We start from the raw sequence: 18,006 nt of genomic DNA, 5'->3' as shown, positions 1-18,006 counted from the left end.
TATTGTTAACTGCAGAGCGGGGCGGGACGATGGTCACCATTCGAAGCCTAAATGTTGAAACCCATGTTCGGAATCGCGCTAGGCGCGAACCAGACGGTCGGTTTGGGCCTAGCGAGTTAGAGAAAAATCAGAGATTAATCGCCGATTAATCGGGGATTAATTTTTAATGATTATTCAATTTTCTGATATATTATAGATATGAATAGGTGATTTCCGTTTTGGGTAATGATATTATCTATGGCAAAGTGGTTTCTGAAGCTTAAATAAAAGGGACCGTTCGCGAGTTCGATTCCAGTGTCTGTTTTTTGCTATTTTTTTTTTGTTTTTTTCATTAATAGCATAGTTGTAAATTTAATCATTTTTTTCCCCAATATGTTTTAGGGTTTCGCAAACTTAATTGCAGAACCGCCACAGCTTTGTTCCACCGATTTCATCCGTTTCTTTTGCATTTTTCTTGATGTTTATACTTAATACTTATAGATTTAACATCTAGAACTCAATTATAAGCTCAAAACCTCAAAAACTTGAATTTTTTTTTTAACGACTCCGAATTATTAGCCGAATAAGACGAAATCGCCTCGCTCAACCTCCGTCTAGCGTTTTCCTGCCGCTTAATCGGACGGTGCAGCCGCGTTTTAGAACCTGGGTTGAAACCTGTAAAAGTAGTATCTGACGAAATCTATGCAGCAAACCGGATCAATCTTCTTTCACTTACTTTTGACCACCTTCAATAGAAACCGTGACTTGACCGTAGATGCTTTAGAAAGGCACAATTTAGTTCAAAATCATATATGTTAACCAATCAAGCTTTTCTTTCTTTAAAAAATCTATAACAAAAAAAATTCTAAAAAATTAAAAACAAGACTATAGAAAACTTTATTTTTAGAGAAAAAAATTAGTAATTTAGAAAACTACAACAAAAAAAATTATATCAAATATATCTATAGATCAAATTCTACCGTAAAAAAATATAAAACTACAGTCCTTCACGAATCTTATCTTAATTTGGCTTGTATTGCCCTCCTTGTAATCCCCCACATCAACTTTATTTTATTTGCTTCAAAAGTCCAAAAAGCGGACACCAACACATGTCCATGTCAATAAACAAAAAGTTCAAGAAAATACATTCCCAAAGTACAAACCCAATATAGTTTAGGGGAAGGAGAGACAAACCAAGCCAACGAATATAAATATAAGAGAGCCTTTCTACCGTGAGCTCACGAGACAATTTTGTATAAGAGTTTTGTTGTTTATATACATCCCGCAAGCCAACCACCATCAGGAAACTTCCACATCAACACCCAGCTGAAGCAACCCTGCATTCACATTTCCTCTCTGTCACGCCTCTATATATATTTACACCAAAACTTACTCTAGAGATATACAGGAGCTATGCAAAATCACCAGACCTTGATAACAGCGGCCCCGACTTGTCATTGGCCCTGCTTATACCAATTCTTCTCACCGTGGTTGCTCCTCCCTCTGTGTCATTGCTTATAAGCAGTTGTTCCGCAAAGTTTTTCAGCCCCTGCAACATAGTGGACGAAATATTGTCAATCAGCAAACAAAGACCTTTTAACTTGAATAAGCACAGTAAATTCAATCTGGCATAAATAAGAAAAGACACCTTAGTTCCAACATCCCCAAGCAAATTACGAGCTTTCTGGTTTACAGGCAGTTGAAGCTGCTCCTGTAAGATTGAAGTTCGCAAAATATATCACATTAACGCAAAAAAGGATGTTAATATAGACATATAGAGGGATCAATCCGATATAAGAGAAGCCCTACCATGTCAGGCAGTTTGGTGCTCTTGCCTCCAAAATAGTTATACAAGTGTAGCATGCAAACATTTGTGACATCCTGCCACCAGAAACAAAAACAGAATCAGCTCTGAGCTACCAATTTGTGGGTGATTCAATTAACAAACCATGATTATAATTTGATTATTCAAAGGCTAATGATGCCTGCTAATAAGAATTCATGTGGTTCCCAGCTAAAAGATTCGAACAGAAAAGGTAATTTACCTGCTTGTATTCCAGCGTGTCCAACTTCCCATCCTGCAAAACAAATAATATATACAGGGCAATAATTCATTAGGAGAGATACCAAAGGAAAATGAAATGCTAGAAAGGAGAATTCTAATTCCTGATATGAACTCAAAGACTAAGTATTTGACAACTACCAATCATTTTTACATCGCATATCGTCAGCATTGCTCATAAAACTTAAAAGGACTCACCAGACCACTAATCAAATCATTCAAAGACTGCAACTCATTCTCAAGCGAGTTGATATCTCCACGAGCCAAGGTGACCTGTTCAGCATAACCAAAATCACATTTCGTTGGTCCAATACTGTACATTACAATGAAACCTAATAAATCATTTCCAGTAGAAAAAAAAAACTATATCGTAAGTCATACCTGGTTCTTGATTTCCTTGGAGAGATCAATCTGCTTCTCTACCTTATCATCCATATTCTGAATCTTCTGCGTTAAATGCCTTTTTGCAGCCTGCAAAACCCAAACGATTATGATCCAAACTTTAATAAATCACCAGAAACACCAAAGACTCACCGCAAGGGTCGCAGAAACTTGCTCCAGATTCTTAGTCAAGTTAGCCACGGCAGTAGCCATGTTGGCTTTCGTCACATACATAAGGTCAGTGAACGAGAGTCCCTAACCAATAAACCAAACACAACCATTTTGTTTAGTTCCCCTAACATGACACATTCACATCTAAAACACAACCATCTCACCTTCCACCACATATAACCATATCCTAAAGCTCCCAACGCCGCAGCAGGAACAGCAAGTGCTTGCAAGTTCGCTGACACACAAAAGAGAGACAAATGATGAACAACAAGATTCTCGGACAGAACAAGTAGAAAGTTTCAATCTTTACACACCACCAGAAACTCCATTCATAACCGTTATCTGCCGAGCCGAAGCTAGCTGACGAACCTCCATAGCCAAACGACGAACCTGTGCAGCTATAGCATCGGAGACATCAGAGTCTCCTTCCTCTCCAGATCTCTCCATACCCTTCACCAGAGACTAATCCAATTCCAAATCAAAAAGGTTAAATTTTTAAAATTTAAAAAAAAAAAAAAGCAAAATTGATGTAAAGTTACCTGCAATTCACCTAATATATCAGATAATTTACCGTTCTTCATAATGATCGTACCGGTATAACCTTACGATCCAACAAAAAAAGGAAGATCCATTTAGTAGTGAAGCACAAAGAGAGAGAGAGAGATGAGCTGAGAGAAAATGAGAAACAGTACCTGCTCCGGCTAAGAGAAAGATCCTTGATAAGCCGATTCCGGTTTGCATCGCCATAGCTCCGGCTGTTTTTTACTCCGCCGCCGACTCGTCGAGCTTCTCCGTCTCGGATCGAAGAATTTAATTTAGGTTTCAATTTTTTGTTTTTTTTAGAGTTACGTAACGTACGTGCTTGCTTGCTACGAGTTTGCTAGTGAACGACGCCGTATCAAGGTCAAATTCAACTGCCGTAACTCGCGGCGGTAAAAACCGTAGTGTCGTAGTTGCCTTGCCTTCAACTTTTTCAGTTTTCACCTACATATTTGCTGCTACGTGGCACGTGACAAATCGAACCAAAATTAAGAAATAATCGAAGCCGGGCCAAGTTCAAGTCAACACTGGGGTTAAATTATATTGATCTTATAATGTATTCAGAATCAAGAAAATAAGTAACAAATTAAAAAAGCGGTATCTTCTTTCGATTTATTCCACATTTACCAAAACTTAAAATTTAAACCTATAAATAAAACAAATTTAATGCCACGTTCAACATTTCTATTTATTAGTATATTTAATACAAATACATACTTTCTCATTTTCGTGTCATTTTGACATTTCGAACAGATTAAAAAAATAATTGAAATATATTTAAATTATTATTAGTTACATCTATTTGACCGATAGTATTTAAGATAAATAAAATTGTTTATAAAATCAATGCAATTTACAATTACTTTTAGCTGGAAATAAATATAATTTACATTAAATTCTAAAATGATATTTTTTATTTAACAAGAAAATGTTATAATCACATTTATTACGAACAGAATGAGTATACTGCATGTCTATTATTGTGTCTCCAAGTGAACGTTTTATGTTAAACTAACAACTAGAATGTACAAGTACTTCCGGAACACTTACTATATGTTTCTCTGGCAGCAGAGAGGAAGATGTCAATGTCATGACCAAAGTAGAACTCTTTTAAGAGTACATAATACATCAGACATATTTGGCCTCAGCTTAGCCTCAGACATTGCAACATATTGGCAGTCAAAGAAGCCCCTTTGTGAGGACTGTCCTTCAAGTTTTGTGTTTGTTATCCTAAAAAACTTTCCTTCAATCTCCTAAGTAAGGTATTGCGTAATCCACCAGATTTAGTTCCACTCCGACTTTTGCTTGGTCTATAGTTGGACGTCGCAAGAATAAAACCTACAAATTTGATTTCACTTGCTACAACAGATCATAAAACCAAAAGAAGAAATGTACCAAAACCAAACTTGAAACAAGATTGTCCTATGCATTTATCATTGAACCTTAAATTTATAAGATAGAAAGACAATTCATGAAACATGTGGAATACTATGAAAACTTACTAATTTAAAAGAAACCATAAAAACTGGCACAACAATCACCACTTCAACGCCAGAATGGCACCACGAGTCCCCCCAAACACTTCAGTGTTGTATACAAAAATCGACCAAACATTTAAGAAAAATAAATGTGACTGGAGTAATCACAATGAAGCGTTAAAGGGAACTCATGGAGGCATTTGACTCTCTTCTAGCTTGGCCTGATAAAATAATACTAATTGCATGCCTATTTATATATCACTGCAATTTACAAAGGTCTCCAATCAAAATTTTCATAATGGGGCCAATAATCATATATTCGAATAAATCAATTAAAGAACGTGTGGAAATTCGATTATGTGAAAGATGAATCGAGTCGAAATGTTGGGCTTCGTTAGGAATTTGACAGAATATTTTTATTTTGTCCCTCCGTTTGCTTGGAAATATTTTGAAACGACAGAAGTATTCTTTTCACTGATACTCTATGCCTTTTCTTCTTCTTTTGTTTATGATCACTCATCAAATTAATGTGTATACCATATATTCTCCATAACTATCAGTTAATCGTTTCTTACATCATTAATTTGACTTTGAATTTTCCAATTCAATATATAAATTTGATACAATCATACGATGCACCACGTATGGGGCTAAAGAGTTGTTTTTTTCTTTTGTTAACTAGTTAGTTTCAAAGAACAGTCGATTTCAGCTATAAGAACAACAATTCATTACATCATTTATTAGTGTGTATATATATATATATTATGTTGTAAGACTATTTTTTGTTGATGATCATCATTTTTTTTAATCAGCTGATCAGGAACAAGATGTTACTAAGCTTTTCTCCAAATTATAATACAAATAAGTAAAAATACAAAATTAACTATTGAAGAGTATCTCCTTTTCAAAATGTAGCAAGAACCGGTATGGGCACTTCTAGCACATAAAATATAACAGAATCTCTACGTACGTTACGTGTTTAGATCCTTTCTATCTTGTGAAAAGCCGTAAGGACTTTTGGCAAAATTCTTATTCTCCTTACTCTTTCCTTTTACCCCAATTAGCGTCTACATTCAAAATGCTTTCCTTGGTCATGACTTCTATCATGGACGATTTCACTCCATCTCTGGTCTCATAGAACATTAGGGTTTATCCTCTAAGACTCTAACTATATATAGAACATAACTACTTCCATCTTCTCAAACCTTATATCAACCTCTTGTGTTCATATTTCCACCCATATATAATGCAATGCTAACCTGTAACATATAAACTAAGTATCAATATTCTTGGTCGGATGTCTCCTAGAGTTCCTCTGAGCACTTCATTGGGTATACAATTTCTTATGAAGATTACCCACTGAAGTGTTTGGGGGAACTCCTGGACCCATTCTACGGTTTCAAATATAATACATCCAGAAAATAAGGTATTCTCAATTGATGCTAACACTTTTTTTCCTCTTTTGCTAATAACTATTATTATATTTATTTTCAAATTCGTTATAACTATATTAGTCTTATGCAAATGTTTATCAAATTCAGACGAATATATAATTGGAAATATCATTTTGGAACGGATTATATCTTATATACTTTTCCTAATTTTCATTTTACATTTGAGTATAGTACGTTGTACATTTCTATTTAATAGTATATATAATACACATAAATATAGTGCATGTTTATTATGTCTACACGATATATATACATAGTATACAATCATATGTATGAAAAGTACAAATTCAATTCCAGTTACAAAAGTCAAACGTTTTATGATAAACTAACAACTCAAATGGACAAGTACAAAACTCACATTTTATGCCAGCGTGCATTAATCTAGCAGCAGCTAGCATACTTTCAGAACTAGTCTTAATTTCGGTCCACGAAATCTAAGTTCAAAAGAAAAGAGAGAGAATAATACAAAAAATGTAATATGTAGAATGTGATGTTAAAGACGGACCCTTTCCGAAAACAAAATTACATACACTCATAATTAAGACCTAAACTATCTTCGGCTGGTGCTTCACCTGTCACGTGGACCTCTCCCACGAGTCACCACCGAAGAAGCACCCGGAGCTTTAACTCTCCGTTTCTCCGCCAGCGGAGAGGAAGAAGATGTCATTTTCATGACCGTCTTTGAAGTAGAACTCTTCATCTGAAGCTCTTCAAGAGTAGATAATACATCCGACATATTTGGCCTCAACTTAGCCTCTTGGTTGAGGCACTGCAACGCAATATTAGCAGCCAAACAAGCCCCTTTGTGAGGATACTGTCCTTCAAGTTTTGTGTCCATTATCCTAAACACTTTCCTTCTATCAGCTCCTAAGTAAGGTATTGCCCAATCCACTAGATTTCGTTCCACTCCGACTTTCGATTGGTCTACAGTTGGACGTCCTGAGAGTAACTCGAGCAAGACCACACCGAAGCTGTAGACGTCGCTTTTTGTGGTTATTCGACCCGTGGAGACATATTCAGGTGCTGCATATCCATGAGTTCCCATCACCTGAGTTGATACGTGTGTTTTGTCTCCTTTCGGTCCTTCTCTCGCCAAACCAAAATCAGAAAGCTTTGCATTGAAGTCCTGCACATGGATGAAAACCAATAAATCTCTCTATAAGAAGTTTTATGAAAAGATAAATATACATTTATAAATTTAGACTGAAGCTTTGATGCTGAGGTTTAACTAATCTAGACTGAAGCTTTGATGCTGAGGTTTCAAATTTTTAAAAGTAAAAAAAATATTTAAACTTTCAAAATAAAAATAAAAATGAACTATTTTGGTCAATTATTTTTTGAAGATTATTTTTGGTGACAAAAACTTAAAAGAGTTATTTAAGAGAACTGTCCATCAAAATATATATGCTTATAAGTTATAACCGATCAGTTTTTGATTTTTTAAACAAATTTTATAGTATTCGAACCAACTAATATTTAAAGTTTAATTAAATATGTTTATATTAAATAGTATATTGAAATATTTATTATTATCCAAACATTAAAAAAAAAAGTAAAAATATTTTTATTGGTTTCAAATAACTTCTACATTAATAGAAAAAAGCAAACAAAAAAAATGTGCTAAAACCAAATTGTAAACAAGACTGTCCTATGTAGGGCTGGGATTTCGGATATTCGGTTCGGGTTCGGATAGGAACCGATCGGGTCCGGGTTTTTCGGATAAATGAATTCTATACCCAATGAGTACTTAGTAGATTTCGGTTCGGATTTCGGATCGGGTACTACCGGTTTCGGGTCGGTTCCGGATACCCGTTTCTTATGTGAATTATATAAATATTTGCAAAATAAAATAATTATATACCAGTTTTTTATTTTTTTATTTTATTTTTTTAAGGAAAAGTAAATAGAAATCGTATATATATTAGTAACATGTATTAAATACAACAAAGTTGAACTAGTCTAGTGGTATAACAGTTGTTGCTTTGCCTATCCAACCCGGGTTCGACCCTCAGAAGATACAAATCTATGTTTTTTAAACATAGAATTCGGGTTAAACGGGTACCCGTTCGGTTTCGGGTAAAAACCGAAACCGAACCGATACCCATGGATAATTAACACTAATATCCATCGGATAAATTGTCTAGGACCGAAACCGAACCGAACCGGTCCATTTCGGATCGGTTCCGGTTCGGGTATTCGGTTATGGATAAAAATCCCAGGCCTAGTCCTATGCATTTATCACTGAACCACAAAATTTAAAAGATAAAATTTTGGCAAACAAACATGTAAAATGTTGTTAATTCACTCGTACCGAATCTAGTAGAATATTGGAGGCCTTGAAGTCTCTATATATGACTTGTGCATCGTGAAGGAAAGCAAGCCCTCTCGCGGCACCAATTGCCACTTTCATCCTTGTTTTCCACGGAATCGGCTCTGCCCCACCTACATAATATACCCTCAAATATATACTTTTGAATATACACATATTAAAATTAAACCAACATTTATGTTTTTAATAAGTGTAAATTGTGAGTTTTTATATTTGAGACCCTAAATTTTATAAATATGTTTTACAACACATCAAATATAAATTTAATATGATTTTTTCCAAGGGACTCCAAGATAATTACGAGACAATAGATTATAGATCTTACTTAAGGACAAGTTTACTTACGTCTAAAGAGATGACTTTCTAAGCTTCCTTTGGGCATGTACTCGTATACCAAAAGCCTAATGTAATCACCCTTCAAGCAGTATCCAATTAATTTCACAAGATTCATATGGTGAAGCCTCCCCAGATAGTCAACCTCAGCCTGTAATAAAAATCAGCAACTCCTTATAAATTTTAATTTTTAACTCTAGGGCTAAATCTGATTCTTGAACACAGAGCTGATGAGCCTACGTACCAACCACTCCTTGTGTCCTTGAGGCGTATCGTCTTTAAGCTTTTTGACAGCAACAACGATGCCTGATCCTGGTTTTGAAGGCGTTAACGTCCGCTCGTTAATCCATCCTTTGTAAACATAACCAAAACCGCCTTCACCGATAACACTATCAGGTCTGAAGTTCCTAGTGGCTGTCTTTAGATCGTTAAACGTAAAGGCCTTTAGCGTGGGAGATGCTAAGAGAACTCCTTCACTCTTTGGAGTGGGAAGAGAGGTGGAACTCCTGTCATCGCTGTAAGATGGTGGTGCTATGGTTAGGCTTGAGAGGCGAGACGATTGGCTCGGTTTGGCATAGATTCTTGAGGATCCTGATGATAATAAACACTTTATCTAATCATAGTCGTCTCAACTCGTTTGATCAAGAGTTATAAATAAGTATAACATATTACAAATATACAAGAGAGAAGAAGTGTATTTTTACATACCACAATATGGACTTTCTCTGCTATCTACTTTTGCAGATGAACCAAAGCAATTACCCATTAGAAAGAATCAGCGATAGAGAAAGAAATCATACGACAAACTGAAATCAAGGTATACAATGTTTTTGATGAAGCAACGATGTGAGACTATAAATCTTGATGAGGAGAGAAACAAAACAAATAGATAAGAAAAATAACAAAGGGAAAATGGGAAGAAGAAACAGAGGATAGGGACAGGGTAATGTGCAAGAAAAGGGAAAGGAATTGAGATGGTCTTTGTAATTGATGTTTGGTCAAACAGAAACAAACGTGTGCACCACCCATTGCTGGTTTGGTCTACTACAACTTATCTAATATATATATTTTACATTTTACTAAACTTTAGTTCCTAAAGTTTGATTTTGTATAATGGCATGGTGTTTGACGAAGACTGGTCTGGATATTGTTAATGGATATATTAGATTATTAGAGGTGAAGTAGAAAACCTCCGTTTGTGTTCTTGTAATTATATATACATCTTTGAAACATAATACAATTCAACAGACTTCGTATCAAAGTTTATTTTTCTCACTAAGGTTGTCTAAGTAGGGTATACGGGTCAAAATAGGTTGGAAAAATAATGTGGAAGGGACATGTTACAAATCTCACATATTACTAATAATGGATAAAGTTTTTGAACATTGTTGTGGGTGTAATTGTTGACAATAGCGTTGCAAAAGTTGCACAACATTGTATGTTGTGCAACTTTATCGAAGCTTTACCAGAACAATATGTTGTGCAACTTTATCTCTCGTCTCTTGACGTTGTAAATTTTATCATGTATTTGTAGCAGCCAAATAAATTTGCATGATGAAAAACTAACACGTGATACATGCAGTTTTTGGGGCTTGAATTGAAATGGAAACATGTGTCTGCGAGAGTGCGAGGGGAACCGGACGTTGCCCTCTTTCACTCTTTTTAGTGCATACGTCAAACTCGTATGAACTTTTTTTTTTTTGAACACGACTTACTTTCATTAAACTTCAATGTTTTTGGGTACAACCGTACAACCAGAGGGAATCAAACATCCTCTTTGATTAAAAGCATAAACTACATAAGCAAACAAAGCTAAAATAGATAGGTCTTCATGAGAAGATGACAGCGAATTCAAAGCAAAGCTTGAATGCGTCGATAAGAGCTTCACGACAAAGTCGGACAGCCGAAAATTAGTCACAAGTGACGTTGAAACCCAGTTTTCACCAACGAGATAAACCGAAGTAGTCTCGCTTGCATCTTCAGGCCCCGTACAGACCGCTACACAAGATAACAAGACGGTGTAAAAGCTGGAACACTTACCCGTAGAAACCGAGAAGTCTTCTCCTTTCATAGAAAGGAGGTATGGGAACGGAATCGAACATGGAACATGACTTGGTGAACCCACCAATAATTTCTTCATGAAGTAGATATATGGCAATGCGCATAAATCATAGACGTCGGTGAACCCACCGAAAATCTTTACAAATCTAGTCAAACAGTTTAAGGCCGTACATACTATAATCGTGTCTCTCACCACGACTCTGTTTTTTAATTGACTAGTAAAAAGGCTGACCTTTACCATAAGTTTAGTGGGCCAAGCCCCAAAGAAAGGTAGATGAGGCCCAAAGTCAGCTGAAAGACCCAAGATGCACTCGTAACCTAGGCTGAACTTGCCGCCGCCGTTGAAGGAGCTATCACCGAGACTGCTCTGTCGACGGCCAACCAGGCTACGGAGGAGACTAAACGCAGGCATCATCATCGTGGGAAACGAGAGGGATAAGAAGCTTCTGAAACTCTTCAGATCAAGCCAAGAGCTGTTTCCAGATCTGGTGTCGGATGGAGTAAGGGGCGTCTCAAACGGTGGATGGAAGAGCTCGTCGGTTCCCGGAGACAGGAAGAGAGGGCTTCTTTGAGAATATGGAGTCCTCACCGAAATTTGAACAGAGGAAGCGCTGACGCCCAAGGATGTACGACAGTCACCCGCAAAGAAAACGTCGGGGCTTTTACCCGAAACGCATTGAACAGCAGCAACGGAGGAAGCTTCCGGACTCGACGCTGATGAGAAGACCAACCAGAGGGCAAGTGACGCCGATAGAGGTGGTTCTATGAATCTTTTTATCTGTCTCCGTCGCGTAGAGCTTCGGATCTTCACTCCACCGCATAATAACAGCTTTATGAACGGTGAAACACAGAGCAAAAGGTATGAAAAGAACATAGCTACGAAAAGGAGGCATAGGTGAGCCGGTAAGTCCCGGCGCCGGCGAGAAACGCCTTCACCGGCGCCAGAAAAGAAAGCCATAAAGGGTGTCTCGATTACTGTGTCTGGGAGCGTCTCCGACTTCGGTTTCAAACTCGTATGAACTAAACCTTCTTTTTAATGCCCAAACTAGTTTATCCCTGTCTATAAGATGCCCAGACCAGCCCAGCCCATTATTTTATTCTTACCTGCCGTGGTTCAATCACTGTGAAATTATAATATCTGTATTCTTCTTCGTGATTAAAATTTTCAAATGTTAGCTATTATTGGACTGAAACTCTATTAATTTTGAGATTTTTATAAGCCATATTAACATTACAATCCAGAGAGTCCATTATGATAAAGGCTAGGGGTGGACACTTCGGTTATTTTATCGGTTCGGTTCGAGTTCGGTTCGGTTTGGTTAGTTCGGTTCTAGAATTTTTCCAGCTGAAGTAAACCATAGTTAGTTTGGTTTGGATTGATATCGGTTCAGTTATGTTCGGTTCGGTTTATATTCGGTTCGGTTTGTATTCGATTCAGTTTGTATTTCGGTTCGATTCGGTTTAATCAGATTTCTTTAAGTTTATTTATTGTACAAGAAATCATGTTTTAATACATAAATGTATGATTGTCATGAAATAATCGCTTTGGTCATAATAAAAAATTAAGTATGTAAATTAAATTCAATATTAAACCAAATAAAAATCTTTTTAAAAGTTACAAATATAGTTTATAACTTTATAACAATTAACATGGAAATTATGTGGGCTTAATGACAAAATATTACAAAAGTTAGACGAAGTGTCATGGAAATCAAATTATATTAGGATTTCTTTCGTGCAAAAGGAAATTACTTGGGCTAAGTCTTAGGATTTTAATATCTTGATATCACTAATATTTTTAATTTAAATAACTATAAAAACACTTCGGTTTATCGGTTCGGTTCAGTTTAAACCGAACTGAACTGAACCATTCGGGTTGGAAAACTCTTCAACCGAATGATTTGAAATGGACTTTGGTTTGGTTCAAATCGGTTTCGGTTCAGTCGGTTCGGTTCGATCGGTTCGGTTCGGATTTTTTGCCCACCCCTAATAAAGGCGTCCAGATTCACGATCCATAAAGACCATAACCACTTAAACCTAGAAGTCAATAAATCACAAAAGTATTATGTTCCTAAAAATGCTTTTAGTCTTCGATTGGCCCAGTGTAGCTGATTTCCGACACGCTCACTAGTGCACTTTCGTAAGTGATTAATCAAATTATGATTGGTCTGTTCTATTGCTATCTAATTATCGGTTCATCAGTTCACGAATAAAATATTTATCACTATAAAGTATTTAATGCAAATAGTATTTTCAACTGTTTACCGTATGCAAGAGCATCTGGCTATCTAAAATATTTCACTCGAAGTAGTTTGTGGAGATTTATTATGACAAATAGTACATACTGATTAGTTCTCTCGCCAAGCGAGGAGTCCTCGCGGAAGTCGGTTTCTAAAGTCCAACTTGGTTTCGGCCGTTGACAAAAAGGGAATTACTATGTTTTTTTCTGTGGTTACTAAGGAAATATACTATTAAAGTGCATTGCAATGGGAAATGGCAACGAGTGTTCATTTGCCAACTCTTTAAACAAAGTCCAAAACATCGAACCACTATCCTCGTGTCATTGCCAGTCACATGCATCCCAATCCCACCATCTCTCTTTATTCTTTTTTTTCTTTCTCTTTGTGTTTTTGTTTTGAAATGCTATATTAATTATTCTCCAACTAGGGAAAATTTACAAGAAATCCTTTGGGATGAAAAAAGCAGACTAAGTGAATATATTTATTATATTAATCAATTATATCATAGTGCATACATATATGATGTCCCAGTAACTGTCTTGTTCTTTTCTAAACATTCCAAAATTTTCTATAATACGATAAGAGTCACCTAGTCGTTGTTTTCTAATTATGTCACACACTTCCTCTCTTACTTTTTACAAATATTACTATTCACTTAACCGACTCTTTCTTAGACACTACAAAGCTTTATAACTGTTGCATATCTTAAATATAAATCTAGGTTTCATTCAGAAATCCTATATTATAAAAGAAAATATTATGACACAAGTCAAACAACTATAAACTGTATATTCAAGTAATACTCTCTCAACTCACCAAATAATATACATTGTTTATAGATATCTAGGCATTAATATCAACTATGTGCAATTTGATTGATCAAAACAAAAACTGTGTGCAAATTGTTACTGCAGATTGTAGTTAACGAATGAATTAAACAACTAATTAAAAACTTACAACATACGATAAAAACAAATGAACTGTACTCTTATCTAGTTCTACTTTTATGTTTTTTTTCTGATCTACCTGTCCATTTGAAAATGAGTACTTAACTAGGGAAATAAAACCTTCATGCACATGGCCACATACCTAGTTCTTCTTTACAGGCAATTCTTAATTTGGTTAATGTCTTTAATTATATAATTTTGTTAGTAGAGGAGTGGAAATACGTGTTGGCATATGCAGAATTATCACTAAAATGCCAAAACTTTCATATTCATACGTATGAGAGAATATTTTAAGATCTTTGCAGCAAAGCTCAAAACATAGATTAAGAAAATGCACATGATCCCATGAAGATTCTTGCATTTAAATAATCTGGTATAGCGCAGTTTACAAGCTTGATCTCCCTCCGCATTAGGTTGTCAACGTTTTAATACAAAGATAATCTTCTAGGCTTTCAGATTCTGTCGCTTTCTTGTTCCCCAATCAATATTTTAACTCATCCCGTAAACTAATAATCAACCAAACTCTAATTAATCGCTTCGTTTTTATAGTAATGAAACTCGATTTAATCGCTTTGTTTTGATAGCAATGAAACTCTATTCACCTTAGAGTCGTCGATTAATGTCAGTGTTTGGGTCCAGTTTCAGAAAGAGAATGGACGTTTTCCAACCATATTTGTCTGCATCCTCTCCTCGAAATCTGTAATTTGATGCTCTTTCCTTCCCTTTTTTCCACACGTAACCGTACCATTTTATATACTATTATGCAGTTTCATTTGTGTTTCCACATAAAATTTAACTTGAGAGAAAATAGAGTGTATGAATAGAAAGTAAAATAATTTTGTAAGAAATAATTTTCTAATATGTGTGAAAATTTTCAAATGACTCTTTTTGTGAAATGGAAAACCATGTTTAGCTAGGGACCTAGGGTGTTTTGATAGCTACAAAACAGTTCTCAAAAATGTGTTAAAAAAAAAAACATTCAGTAAATTTTGTCAAAAAAAAAACATTACAGTAATTTCTTGGAATGTACATTATCTACGTTACCTTCACTATTTTTACCCAAGTGATTTATAATCACAACGTATACACAGTGTAAATGATTATATCAGTTCATGGAAAAGTCTTTCTTGGTGGTGTTTTTAAAATATTCTGAGCGTTTCTGGATATGAGCTGTACGATATACAGCCACATGGTTCAGACTTTTTAGTGTCTAATCATTGGCCCCATATGATTAATCAATTACTATAGAATATATGAATATTGCCCCATTTTTTACATCTTATTACCAAACAAGTAGTGTGACACTTTGCTTGTTTGGTGCATATAGATTCTTGAAACATGAATGGGTTCCTCTGACCACTTTAATAAACGTAAAATTTGAAATTAGGTAACCAAAATAAAGTCGACCACATTCAATTGTAATGTTGCTGGTCAAGCCATGGCCAAAATCCAGTTTGGTCATCCATTCCGCAGAACATGTTGCTGATACTGTTCTCTTCTTTCACCATTCTCTGCTCTGGCGACGAGTTGTGAAAAAACTGCATCGTTGTAGCTGTCGGTGAAGGCGGTGGATGGCCCGGTCTGATGTCACCGGAGATGTTCTCACTTCTGTTACTACATGAACCTTCTTCTTTGTTCAGATTGATTGATTCTATTGGTTCTTTGCTTTTTAATGCTATTACCTGCATACATAAATTAATAAACATTTTTAAATAATTAATTAGTTCCATTATTATGGAAAAAGATAGAAAAGAGTTTTATTACCTGAGCCTGAAGCTTCTGATTTTGAGTTTGAAGGAGATCATTCTCGTCTTTGAGACTCTCGAACTGACGCTTGAGGGCATCGTAGTCTCTCTCGAGCTGCTTTGTTTTGGATCGTGCCCTTCTGTTTTGGAACCAAATCGCGATTTGTCTTGGTTGTAACCCCAAGGCACGAGCCAGCTCTAGTTTTCGATCTGAGTCGAGTTTATTACCAAGCTCGAAGTTCTTCTCTAGCGTCTTGAGTTGCTCCATGTTCAATCTCCTCTTCTTCTCTCCCATCTTAGATCCATCGTCTGAAAAATCTTCCTCTCCGTTCATCTCCAAGTTACAAAACCCTTCTACGTTCTGCATTGGAGATCTCTTACCAAGAAACCCTAAAAACAGAGCAGATGATGAGAAGTTAAGAGAAGTAAAAAAAAATACAGGGGAATGAGAATTTGGATGGTATTAATGCGATGTACCATGGAAGTCTTGAGGTGGAGTGCAAGAAGGAAGAAGATACTGGGGATGATCTTCTTCTTCTTGGTGATGGTTTTGGAGACTGAAATTTGCAGGGAAGAAAGCTAAGCCATTATTACAAGACATGTCTCCTCTCTGAATCGATTTTGGTAAGATTAGAGAAGGAGGGCAAAAGAAATATTGAGTCTGATATGGTGGTGAAATGAATCGGCTAGACAACACACCACTTATAGGCTAGACATATGGTTTTAATTTCTTTATTATAGTATATGAGTCAAGCCTCGAAGCTGTAGAGAGAATAAGACAGTGATAAACGATTTATTCTAATATATATATATATATATATATCTTTAGGATGAATATGGCATTGTATTTTGTAGAATCCATCATTTCTATTCGGTAATTTTACTATTTGTATCAGACGTCTAACACTGCGTGTATTATATAGTTTCCAGTACCAAATCATGAAGTGTTTTTTTTCATTAAAGAGTTTATAATGGTCAATCGTAGAATAACTTGAATCATTATCTTCAAAATCTAAAATAAATTATAAATCCTTCAACTACTACATATATTTTATAATGTATATGATTTTTATAACAAAATATATTTTATGTAGTATATATGAATAGTTCGATAAGGTAATTTGAGTAGTTTACCGAATCATATATGTTATTATGTATATATACTAAAAGTTTTGACTGCACACATGGACATCATTTTTTTATGAATACTTATTAGTGTATGCCTTAATAATTCAAAAACAAGCATAGTAAATTATTATTTATGTTTTCAAAAATTTTAAATCAAACATCAAATTATTTATATTTAAAAATATTTTTCATTAAAATATATAGAATCACTATCGTGTTGAAATTTTAAAAACACTCATGTATTAGAAATATTTTAGAAAATATTTTTATACAAATTTTTTTGCTTGATTAATATTTAATATTGATTTATTTTATATATTAATTTTTAAATTTTATAAGATAAAAATATTTTCAGAAGCAAGAATAAATTATATAGAAAAATAATATATATATATATATAAGAATTATCATGTTGTTACAATATTACTTTCAGATAATAACACGTTATATATATAAGAATTATCATATTTTAATATATTTTAAACTTTTAATATTACATCTAAATCTAATATTATTAGTATAAATTTTGTAATATTTCTATAATATTCGAGTATGTATGTCAAACCTACATGGTCTTAGTTTTCTACCTCTATCCATATAATCACATATAAAAATATAATACTATATGCTTTTGTATGTATAGTTGGTTTCCAAACGGTTGGTGGAAACCAATTTATTTACTACACAACAGTTGTAAAAAAAAAAAATTATTTTTTAGATAGAATATACCAAGCAATCTAGTAAAAGCTAAAACAGTAGAACTATCAGTTTCTATGATATATTTAAAATTAAACATATGGTTTAGTTATAATATTAAAAACTTGCGATTTTGTCGTCAAAAAGTATATTCAGACCTTTATTAGATTACCTTTATCAATTAAGATCTCTCATTTAAATATATAAAATTAGAAAAATATTTGTATTTAATTTAGTGAATCTTTCTCAAATAACTCATAAACCCATATAAAAATTACAGATAAATTAAAAAAAATATCTAACTAAATATTAGTTGTTGGAATCCCTGGAAGAACCAGGTTCCTCCCTTTTATTCGAAAAATTCCTTATTACTTTTACACAAAGAAATAGGCGAATTTTAATTTTCAAAAATATAAACTATGTAAAATATAAAAAAAGAAAAAAATCTTATAAGAAATTTTG

General features: G+C 34.5%; 3 protein-coding genes across 3 annotated transcripts; all 3 read right to left on the bottom strand.

The window, feature by feature from the left end:
- Window positions 1-1,027: 1,027 nt before the first annotated feature.
- LOC106436757 lies at window positions 1,028-3,477 on the bottom strand. The gene is made up of 12 exons (XM_013877705.3): window positions 3,286-3,477; window positions 3,133-3,194; window positions 2,908-3,055; window positions 2,758-2,828; window positions 2,576-2,677; window positions 2,423-2,512; window positions 2,240-2,314; window positions 2,025-2,057; window positions 1,789-1,860; window positions 1,628-1,690; window positions 1,410-1,528; window positions 1,028-1,316 (listed from the first exon to the last, which is right to left on the bottom strand). Exons 1-12 carry the CDS (start codon window positions 3,338-3,340, stop codon window positions 1,295-1,297), a joined length of 912 nt encoding a protein of 303 aa, XP_013733159.1. The 5' UTR covers window positions 3,341-3,477; the 3' UTR covers window positions 1,028-1,294.
- Window positions 3,478-4,229: 752 nt separating this feature from the next.
- Window positions 4,230-10,381, bottom strand: LOC111199978 (probable serine/threonine-protein kinase PBL4). Its single transcript, XM_048738016.1, has 5 exons — window positions 9,436-10,381; window positions 8,972-9,318; window positions 8,740-8,878; window positions 8,377-8,507; window positions 4,230-7,191 (listed from the first exon to the last, which is right to left on the bottom strand). Exons 1-5 carry the CDS (start codon window positions 9,491-9,493, stop codon window positions 6,634-6,636), a joined length of 1,233 nt encoding a protein of 410 aa, XP_048593973.1. The 5' UTR covers window positions 9,494-10,381; the 3' UTR covers window positions 4,230-6,633.
- A 4,822-nt stretch (window positions 10,382-15,203) lies between these two features.
- On the bottom strand, window positions 15,204-16,484 carry LOC106436751 (homeobox-leucine zipper protein ATHB-23). The gene is made up of 3 exons (XM_048738015.1): window positions 16,198-16,484; window positions 15,740-16,110; window positions 15,204-15,657 (listed from the first exon to the last, which is right to left on the bottom strand). The coding sequence occupies exons 1-3, from the start codon at window positions 16,319-16,321 to the stop codon at window positions 15,388-15,390; spliced, it is 765 nt and encodes a 254-aa protein (XP_048593972.1). The 5' UTR covers window positions 16,322-16,484; the 3' UTR covers window positions 15,204-15,387.
- Between the last annotated feature and the right edge of the window lie 1,522 nt (window positions 16,485-18,006).

The sequence above is a fragment of the Brassica napus genome, chromosome A8 (genome assembly GCF_020379485.1).
Source record: "Brassica napus cultivar Da-Ae chromosome A8, Da-Ae, whole genome shotgun sequence".
NCBI lineage: Eukaryota > Viridiplantae > Streptophyta > Magnoliopsida > Brassicales > Brassicaceae > Brassica > Brassica napus.
This window is presented reverse-complemented; position numbering and strand designations above follow the sequence as displayed.